This window comes from Cibotium barometz, chromosome 4 (genome assembly GCF_041138505.1).
Source record: "Cibotium barometz isolate CiBa-2024 chromosome 4, ASM4113850v1, whole genome shotgun sequence".
Taxonomy (NCBI): domain Eukaryota; kingdom Viridiplantae; phylum Streptophyta; class Polypodiopsida; order Cyatheales; family Cibotiaceae; genus Cibotium; species Cibotium barometz.
In genome coordinates, this window is record NC_141049.1 from 46,461,157 (window position 1) to 46,472,208 (window position 11,052).

General features: G+C 40.9%; 1 protein-coding gene across 1 annotated transcript; it reads left to right on the forward strand.

Moving 5' to 3' along the window:
- Positions 1-7,740: 7,740 nt before the first annotated feature.
- Positions 7,741-9,700, forward strand: LOC147639318 (putative histone H2A.1). Its single transcript, XM_086783173.1, has 3 exons — positions 7,741-8,249; positions 9,016-9,249; positions 9,372-9,700. Exons 1-3 carry the CDS (start codon positions 8,025-8,027, stop codon positions 9,528-9,530), a joined length of 618 nt encoding a protein of 205 aa, XP_086639299.1. The 5' UTR covers positions 7,741-8,024; the 3' UTR covers positions 9,531-9,700.
- The last annotated feature ends 1,352 nt before the right edge of the window (positions 9,701-11,052 follow it).

Sequence of the window (11,052 nt, forward strand, 5' to 3'; positions counted from 1 at the left end):
TCTTCATCAAGACAAGATTGAATGACTCCTTCAAGGGTGGGATTAGGTATGTTCTTCAGGGTGGCGACTAAGGTGGGGTACACCTTCTTAACTGCTTTTAACAAAACAGCCTGCATCATCTTCATCCATTCTCGCATTCACTGATGCAAGTTGAGCGCCATAAGGCCCTTCAAATGAGGGATAAAGGCTCCAATGTCGTCTCCCTCTTTGAGCTCCAAGCTAAAAAATTCAATTTTAAGTGAGATCTTGGAATTCTTACCACGAGCTCCATAGAGCTTGTCAAGCTCATCCCATCTCCTGTAAAGCTGGTCCACATGATGAATAAGAGCCTCATCAAGATGGAGCATGATGATGGCTTGTGCCCTCTCATCATCTTCAATATCTTCAGTCTTAGTTCGATCAATAACCTTAGTGCCGAAAATGAATGGCCAAAAACCTTTGGACATCATCTTATACTTGACAAGAACTTGCCAAGTGTGGAAGCCCTCTCCTCCTGAGAACTTCTTAAATTGAGTGTTTTCCTTTGACATTGGGTATTCAAGGGAGATTACAAGAGTGTTAATGGGCTGATTTATGAAGAAGAAAACTAGAACATTTGTGATGTTTTTGGCTTAAGTAGAAAGAGAATGGCTTATAAGAGTGCAACAACCCTTAATCAAGCCAAGGATGTTGCATAAAAGGAGATTAAGCTGATGAAGCTTATGGTTTAGCACTTAGGGTGTATACCCAACCACAAATTCTGATGGAGATGAGCTTCATTAGTGTCAAAGAAACACTTTCTTTGGTGATTACGATCACCATTAGTGTTTAGCAACACTAATAGTGCTTAAGAGCATATTTTTTAGTATCATATGACACTTGCATTGGTGATTAGATGCACCATTAGTGTTTAAGAACACTCTTAGTGCTTAGAAGCACTCCGTAATGTCAAGAGGATCCCCTTTGCTGATGGCTATACCCACCAATGGTGTTTAGCAACACCTTTAGTGCTCATCATAAGCACACTTTAGAACCTTATACATTTGATAAAGCTTGATAACAATGAGGCTTATGAACCCTCATGGTGTATGCCCACCGCTTCAAACTCAAAAGAAGATCTAGAACAAGCCCTCACAAGAGCACTTAAGAGATTTAGAGCCAAGAAGAGAAGATTAGTGCAAAAAAACACTTGATTTTGAAGCTTTAATGGAAGCTTCAATGGCTACCACCATGGGCAGCCTGGTCTTTTGGCTCTAGCGCGCGCGTCAGGCATGCATTGCAGCTCATCTGTTGAATGGAGACCCTTCAGACTATGGGCTTCCCTAAGCTTGTGTGGCTTAGCATTGCCCACAGACGACGAATTTCTGTATGGCATCGACGGCTATAGAAAACTTGTGCCGGCCTGAACGCCGCGGCTCAGAGAGATCAAAGCCACTAATTACCTGTACGAAACTAAGCGCCCGAGTGTGCTATTGAACTTCCTAGTTGAGAGCACGCCAAGATACGGCTGCTGGAAGGCCTCCACTCGCTGGGGGTTCAACTCCACAAAAAGTGAGATGTAGGATAACCTAGTCTACACCACAAAAAGTGTGACCTAATCTACCCAAGCTCTAGATACCATATTGAGAAAACATAGTGCTTATGCTAGATCAAGTTGAGTGGAGGAGAGAGACCCAAAAATACAAGAACAAATCTTGTTTATTAAGTTGCTTATGCATACAACTTGGCCTTTGCACACTCATAATGCCTTCTAGCTTTGCCTTTAAATAGGTGAGCTACTGGACCATAAGTCCATTCACATACACACCCTTCTCCTACCCTTTTACATGACCTTAGTCTTTTAATAATCAACAAATCTCACCAAAGGAGACAACCACATGCTCAAAGGCCCCGTCATCGACAGCCACTCCACATGAGACTCTAACCTCATCCATGAACAATGCCAATGAGTCTCAAACCTACAGCCTCAGCGTCAACCCAAGTCACGAAGGGCCCCAAATCTTCCACACCAATCCAAAAGAAAACTCCACCAAGATTCCCACAATCATGATATCTTAATAGTATCAAAATGTGGGTGGAGAAGCACCTACTTGTAGCTCAAGGCTACTATGAATGTGCCAATCAAATTTGGGTACCTCGACAATCAAAAACTCTTCCTCAACAAAGTACTCGAAAGCCAAGGAAGAAGAAGAGTACTCCACAACACCGTCCACAAGAGCCTATGCGAGTTCCTCAAAGAACTCCACTAATGCAACAAGTGTGGGTACCAAAAACACTACTGCAAGCATAAGGGTACTACCAAAGAAATACCAAAGCTTGGGTCCCCAAGCGCATCACAAAGTCCCCTAAGCTTGCACAAAGAAGAAAGCCTCAACACCAAGCACATCGACAACCAAACTACAGTGTTCAATCAAAGATGGGTGCCTGTGCATGTACTTCAACAACAAGGATACTATGATGGTAATTCCATCATATGGTTGCCAAAATCGAACAATGTGAAGAAAACCTCAACACCGACTTCAATCCCAAAAAACTTCACCTAAAGTTCGACAAGAATGGAGGCCCAAGAAACAACAAGTAAATCACTCAACCACTCTCGTGCACCACCAAGATAAGAGCTTGTCTGTTCAAGCAAACAATCAGCAGTCTTTCCTACTACCTTGACATCATTTTAGCAACAAATTCAAGATAAAATACAGAGATCAAGAGCACATCAAGAACAAAATAACAATGCTCTTGTCACCCCTCTGGAAGTAAGAAATGAGCGCATAAGAAGCTGTTGCTTGCAAATCATGACCTAGATGACCCATTTATTAAAAAATAAAAAATAAAAGAGGGTCAAAATATGCAAATTCGTTCCATATCACTACGGAATTACAATTCACGAAGTTCTGTCTCACGGCTTAAGAACCTGCACTTTCACATTTAAGCCTCATCATGGATTAAGCCATATCACACAATAGCCCACTATATATTTGTTAAGGTTATTGCTTACTATTCTTTTGGCTAAATTAATGTAGCAACTACTCCATGAGTACATATCTATACTCATGCACTGGAGAACATTTTCACCAAAGCCTCACTATCAACAACTTCCAGGTACATCTCTGGATGGGGGGCCATGGTGGGCGAAAGCCTGGTCAATGGTATAACCCATCACCTAGAATTTTCCTTCAAATTACAAACCTCTCCAAACGACGCCACCATCTTCACAAATCAATGATCTTCAATCCTTAGTGAAGATATCTATATTAGTCTCACAAGTCGACGTAATTCTTTCAATCCTCACCAACAAGTGGCTACTTCAACACAGAGCAGTTCAATAAGAGTCTATATGACTCAATTCTTGTACTTCATGAAAATTTGCTTCATGAGAGCACTTAAATTGAGTCTATATGACTCAATTCTTGTACTTCATGAAAATTTGCTTCATGAGAGCACTTAAATATACATAAACAATAAAAAGCACATGGACAGAAGAAGATAGGATCAAGTCCTACTCAACAACATTTGACAAGAATCCTGCCACACAAAGCACATGGACAGAAGAAGATAGGATCAAGTCCTACTCAACAACATTTGACAAGAATCCTGCCACACAAAGGGACATTATCGCAAGCCAATTACTTCAAATGGTGAATGTAGCTTCAATGAATCAAATGAGGAACTGAGAATCATCATTTCATTCAGATGATTAAATCTACGTTCCTCCGGATCCTTCTCTCTCTTCTCTCCCATTATTAACATCTCTTAGTGTCCCCACCACTAACAAAAATCACATGTAACCTTGCCGATGATTGCCAACAACAAATTGAGCCAAAAAGGGGGGGGGAGGGCTCACACAAATATAAAAATGCAATCGTTCGCAAAAGCCCCCACCCCGTTAGGAATTCCAAATACACCACTAACCTCTTCATTCATTAACTAGCTTTTCTTATTCCTTCTAGAGGAAAAAAGACCATTGAACGTCATTCAACATCAAAGCCATCGACAAAGCTTGTTCATTCTCCCCACACAAAGGTCTTCAACGTGATCACGCCGCGGACGCGACGTCATCACAGGAAGGGGGAAATGTTAATCCAATTCTAGGATTAACAAGAGCTACCACCATTATCTTATATCAAAGAGTCATGGTAGATACACCAAAGGGTCATACATTCAAGATATGAAGCAATAGTGTCCAAAGCTATAACTTGGACAGGTGCCCGTAATGGTGTGACGAAGTATTTATGGCGATTCTTGCTTCAAGAGCATGTGGTAGCAAGTTAGGATGAAGTTCTAAGTGATGTACTTCATGGATATATTATGAGAGTAGTCATTGTAATAGCATTAGGCCTCTTATGAGCCTAAAGTGCCCGGTCGGCCATAGTTTAAGTGAGTGTGAACACTTATGGCCATGTATATAAGTGAAATTCTCTCATAATACAAAAGACCCTCCCATTGTGCAATTGTGTCTTGCTCTTACTAATCCTCTTGCCAATCTCTCTCCCTATTGAATGCTAGTGAGTGTGTGTGAGTGAAGTGAGGTGAGAGGAGGGACGAGGACCCGTACTGCAATGCGGCGGTGTGACAACGCTCGCGGCAGGAGACGCGGTGGAATTGCTTCTCAAGGAGTTGTAGAGCTTGGAGACCTCAAGAGTTATGAGCTCGGCCATTGGAAAGATCCTCAATGACAGTTGCGGTTCACGAGGTAATCTCTTTTTGGATATGTTTCAAGAAGAGTTAGGTGAGCCATAACACTTGGTAGCCTGTGAGACCAGTGCCTCAAGTCCCTAACTCATAGTCCTTGACACTCTCTCTCTATGTGTCCAAGGCTTCTACAAGTGCCCCCGTGACCTTGACTAAAGTTCTCACACATACATCTACCATCAGAGGTGGTTTCACTCTATAGGGGCAGGTTACATTGGGTTGTGGGGACTCTCTCTCTATGGTCATAACACATAGAGTTAGGGTGAGCCATAACACTTGGTAGCCTGTGTGACCAGTGCCTCAAGTCCCTAACTCATAGTCCTTGACACGCTTTCTCTATGTGTCCAAGGCTTCTACAAGTGCCCGCCGCCGTGACCTTGACTAAAGTTCTCACACAGACATCTACCACATGGCCTACATCATCGGTGGCTCAGAGGTGGTTTCACTCTATAGGGGTAGGTTACATTAGGTTGTTGGGTCTCTCTCTCTTTCTCTCTCAGAAAAGATGTTCTGACTCCTCTATCTTAGGAGTCTCCATGAAGTTTGCCGATAACGATCCTTCTTCATTTGGTTTGCTGTCGTCGCAGTCTCTAGCCATGTGTCCTGGCTTCTCACAGTTGTGGCAAGTGAAGGTCCTTCCTCCTCCCCTGCCTCTTCCTCGTCCTCGTCCTCGTGTGAGGCCTCCTCCGGTGTAGAATGGTTTCTCCTCTCCAATTGTTGGGTCCAATCCTTTCTTCTCTTTGACCTTGTTCTCTTACTCTAGTAGATCTCCTTCTATCTCATGCATCTTCAAATCTGGTACATTCTTTAAGGTTACCACAATGTTCTCATACTCTCCCTTGTCCACGCTCTTCAGAAGCACTACTAGTGCCTCATCATCTTCTACTTTCTCTCCCAATGGCTGCCAGTTGTTGCTTAATACTTTTGTATTTGTTCAAGTGTGTGGTTAGAGGCTCACTTTCCTTATCTCTGAATTGCAATCTGAAGTGATAGAGATCTGTATCAAATACCCAATGGTAAATTTGAACCATCAATTGTACTAAATACAGTGATTAGTGCTAATTAATTATTGATTAATGAAATAATCTCCTATTTTGTGTGCAAAAAATAGAGTGTACGGGGAGGCCAGATCTGGTGCCTTAGAGTTCAAATGAGCTCAAATCCTTTCAAGGGCATCAATAGCAGTCAGTCTAGTAGAGGATCAAGCCCAAACACAAAAGATTTGACCAAACATTGAATGTTTAATCTCTATTTACCAAAGTCATTTGCAGATTTGATACAGACCTTGATGCCACTTCTCCTTGAAGAATTTCTAGAATTTGAGATCACCAGCTTGTTCAGCACACCCAAAAAACCCCTTGGGCTAGCTCCAATGGCTCCAATTTGAAGTAGCGATGATGAATTTGAAGTTTTTCTCAGAAAAAGAAGCGCCAGCGAAATCGTGATTTTTTGCAGTATCCAGCGGCGGTTTGGCGATTTGATTTGACGAGGAGCTGATGCATGGGGAGCATGGCTAGGTGTGGCTAAAAGGTTTTTAGCTAAAGTTGAGGCTGAAGGGAGATCAAGCCCCTCCACCAGCTAGGGGTGCAAAGAGGCTAAAAAGGAGATTAGTTCTTAATTATGATTAGCAAGATAATTAGGCTAAAAAATTAGATGAATCCTAAGCTTGGCTCTCTAATACCATGTTAAATTTACAACAATGTGATGAGCTATGGTGGATCAAATGCAAGAATCAACATAATTATCAAGTGATTAGATGATGGTTAGTGAGCAATTAATCTAATAGGATAATATAGGCATGGATACTTAAAAACCAGCAATTTCTCATTAGGCCAATGCCTCAATTTATAGGTTTTACATCCACAAGATGCCAGGCATTTAATCCCACTGATTTCTCCTTGATTTGTGTCATCTCCCCTACATCTGGGGGCACCTTTTCCTAGAATCTTTCCACACCCCTATATTCACTCATGCTACTCTTGATTCTCTCATCAATAGATTTCTCTTACCTTTTCACTGCTACCCACTTAATTACAGACTCCCTTTTACAGTCTCTTGCTTGTTCCCGCACACACCCATTCACTTGCATATTTCAACAATCATGTTGTATCATTTGGTTAAGTAAATCAATGTTTTTTTGGAAGGACTAACTTAAGAGATCTCTTGAGAAAGTAGAAGAATGGTATGATGAGTTTTTTTGGAAAACAAGAGCTTAATAATTTTAGGTGCCGATTGCCTTCATGAGATGAAGGGTTTCTTAAGGATTTCAATAGCTATAATCATAGCTTGTCCTTTTTTGTCAAAGTGGTGACTTGTATATAAGAAAGCCATCAACAAAGGTGATACTACATGGAGTTGGGTGTCTCAACAAAACATGTGGAAGCATTATGAGAGTTAACAAAGCTTGTGTTGTTCTTGCCAATCAGTGGCTTATATATAATAAAGGAAGTGTTGAGGCAACGAACTTTAAGTGTTGTTAAGGAGGGGAAGCTTATTCGACAATTGTTTTTTCTTCATTCTTAGATTGCTTGCTTACATCGCTTAGTTTAGACGTCGTCCTTTGAAATGTGGAGGTTGTTATGTCAAGGCTTACAGGGAAGTACACCTTTAAAGGTCGGCTAAAAATTAAATGTCTCCTTTTATGAAGGTTTTACGTCGGTTGAAAATGAGATCTCTCTTTGAGACCCGGTTGGATTTGCAAAATTGAGAAAAAGGTTTTTCTCAAAAATATACATTATCATCGGGCGGTAGCTTAGTTGCTAAGGTGTTTCGTTGTCAAAACCCAAGTTGTGGGTTCGAACCCTGCTGGCTACCCCGATTGATGCGCCTTGCCCCTGATTTGTGGGATAAGGGGGGTCCCATGGGTACTAAGCCCGCTCTTCTCTAATGCCAAACTTTCAAATATATATATATATATATATATATATATATATATATAATATTATATTATATAAGGGTATTACATCATGACCATCCTTTTCATCTCTTAGAAACGTTTTTTTTTTCTTTGGCTTGGGAGGAGTATATTGCTGAAGGCAGCTTGCTAAGCGCTTAAATGCTGTGATTGGCGGAGAGCTTGGCGATCCGGATTCGTGGAATAAATATTCCAAGCCGTCCGATGAAACAGAGATTCGACGGTCGAACAGTATTTTACGTCTTGTTGATCTGACCATTCAAACCGTCAGATCATGCTGCACGCCTAGAGATCCAACGGCCGAGGCGGGGAGTCGAGGACTTCTATTGACGCTCTGGTCTTCTTCTGTGAAGTGATTTCACTGCAGACACTGCAGAGCTACCAGTAACCATCTGCGGTTCTGCTCTTGCTCTCCTGCGTTTCTGCATTTTGCTTTCACGCCATGGATCCTTCTCCTGGTGGTGCTCCCGGAAGCAGAAGCCGCACCGCTGCTGCAGGTTTGCGGCGTCTCAAGAAGCGGAAATCCACGTCCAAGACCGCCCGAGCTGGCCTCCAATTCCCTGTTGCTCGCATCGCCCGCCGCCTTCGAGAGGGCCGCTACGCCAAGCGTCTCGGCAGCACCGCCCCCGTGTTCCTTGCCTCCGTCCTGGAGTATCTCACCGCAGAGGTGCAACCTCAATCTCCTCCTTAAACCGCCTTAATCCATCTTGTACACATCTGTGCAATCCGCGAATTTTCCGGAAAATGATTGAACATTTGTGTCTTAATCAATGAATTATACATTGTAAATGGGACGCTAATCGGCTGTATAGATGCCTCGGTTGCGATAATGAATACTGTACGTGATGATCGCAATGTTCAAGAAATCGTGTCAGTATCTGTCCGTTTTCTGTTGATCGTCTCTGTACCATCGTCGATCGCTTCGATTACTGTTTAAACTTCGTAGTTATCGTCTTCTGAACGCCCTAGGTAATCGCGAATTTCTTATTCCAGCCGCAAACAGTTTTATAAGACTTAGCTCTGACACGCTTAACTTTTCTACTGATACGCTCTGTAACCGGTGTTTTCAAGTCATAAAGAATCAGAGGATTAGTGCGTCGGTATGTAATTACAACGTTTGAGTTATCTATTGCTGTGTTTCTGTTGATACGGTAATAATTAACCAGGAGATTGGTGCTTTATTGTGTAATGAGAAATTACTGTTATGTTTTTTGTATACTTGATGCTCTACTATCTCAATCAATCACGAAGTGTGATAACTTTGATCGGAACCTCCAGTTCTATACTCAAAATCTCACGGTCCTGATTATTTCCCGTCAATGGATCATAAGGGAGCATTTGATGTGTTTTTGTGCAAATCAGAGTACTCATTAATCCTCAGTGAGAAGGTTTAATTAGGGGATTAGTGCATGTCTCCTTGTGGATACTGACAGGTGCTTGAGATAGCGGGGGACTGTGCGGAGAGATTGAAGAAGAAGCGCATAAACCCTCGCCATCTCTTGCTGGCTATCAAGGGAGACGAGGATATTGCCAAGCTGGTTTCAGACGCCATCATACCAGGTGCCGGAGCTGTTCCACACGTGCACAAAGAGCTGGAGAAGAAGGCGACCGCCCGCAAGAAACCGAGCATTCCCGCCCAGGCAGAGCAGAGTCAGCAGACGACCACCGTAATTGTTTATTTTTAAATTTGTTGCTATATCTAATTTTAATTTTATGACAAATTTAATTGAGTTTTGAAATCTCCTGTTTAAAAATAAATAAATTTGGTGCCGTCTGTTTTGTTTAAAAGGCTCAGGAAGAATTGATGCAGAGGCAGTTTGCTCTAGCGAGACAAGCCATGGAAGCCAACCGTAGGAGGCTTTTGCTGGAGGTTGCCAAACAGAGAAAGATTTCCAAAGTCAAAACATCAAGCCCAAGCTCGAAAAGAATATATCATTTCTCTCATTAGCCTTGTTTTGCAAATAATGATCATACACAAACATGAAGACGGTGTCTTTTTTCTCAACCGTTGTCTTATTTCAACTTGGCACCAAAAGGGACAACCTTCTTTACATATTATATAAAGGAAACCTTTCACCAAGCTGACAAGGAGGGGAGGCTCTTACACGTCACAGATGAGTGAGGTTACTCTTTTTTTTTTTAAGCTTTGAATTTGTTTCTCTAAAATTTAAAATTGAGAAAAGAGTTTTCTTCCATCTCGAATTTCATCAAATAATTTGTCATAGTTTTTTCTTCAAAGTGCGTTTGGAGCATATGTCGTCTCCTCATCTTAGTGTAGGCTCGGGCAAGTCACTTGTCAAAACCTATTATTATCGCACATGTGCATGCAATCATGTATCTCTAAAATACCTTATTCCTCAATTTTTACATTTGTTTACACGATTGTTTACCTTTCATAGGTATACACAACTATTTATGGATTCTTATAATTTAAATATTTTAAATAACTATTTGTTTGATTGCAACATGTAAGTCCTTTAATTAAATGAGAGGGTAGGTACCTTCTTTTTGCAATCTAAGTCATGTGTTGCAATACATGACTTAATTAAATGAGAGGGTAGGTACCTTCTTTAATGCAACATGTAAGTCCTTTAATTAAATGAGAGCGTAGGTACCTTCTTTTTGCAATCTAAGTCATGTAGCAGTGCATTATGGTTATTCTAAGGTTGAAAAGGAAGTTTTGTCTCTTTGATATTTGAGTCATGTAACATTGCAACATAGTAGTCTTTAAGCTAGTACTGAAACATTCAATGAAAAATGTGAGTTCATCTCAATAGAGAATTGAGTTCAATATTGGCCAACATGACATTTCTGGTAATTGGCCCCAACATGAAAAATTCGTCTAGTCATTGGCATTCTTTGCAACAATTATATGAGGGCACCAGTGAGATTGGTTCTATGGAATTTTTTCTAATCCTCATCACTAGTTTGTCCTCCTTTTGTCTAATCCCTATCACTTGTATCACAATACTAGATGAAAGTTCAAATTACATATAGCGAATTTATTGTGGTCTTATGAGACTACACTAGGGTTTATAAGCCAATTAAACACTAAGCTTTAAACCAAGGCTTGATCACTTTATATTTTAATAATATGGATGTACTTGGCACTTGGATCAATAGAATGAAGTGAGCTTGATTATTGTGTGATTTAATTATTTCATTTTCCTTAGTTTTTTGTGTTCTTAACTCTTAATTCATAGGCTTAATCATAGAGTTAATCATTTATAATGAACCTAAACCACCCTAGCAACATGAAAACTTTACACCTCATAACTTCCCTTATTGATCTTCTTTTTATTCAAGGTACTTGTTAAAGGGACCCTAGCATATCTCAACATCCCATAATTATTTTAAAGTAATGTTCAATCTAATCTGAAGAAGCAAGTATGTACACAAAGTCCTTAGACTTTTCTTATTTAACATTAAGCACAAGGTAAGACAACTTCATATGTCCCGATCCTAACTTA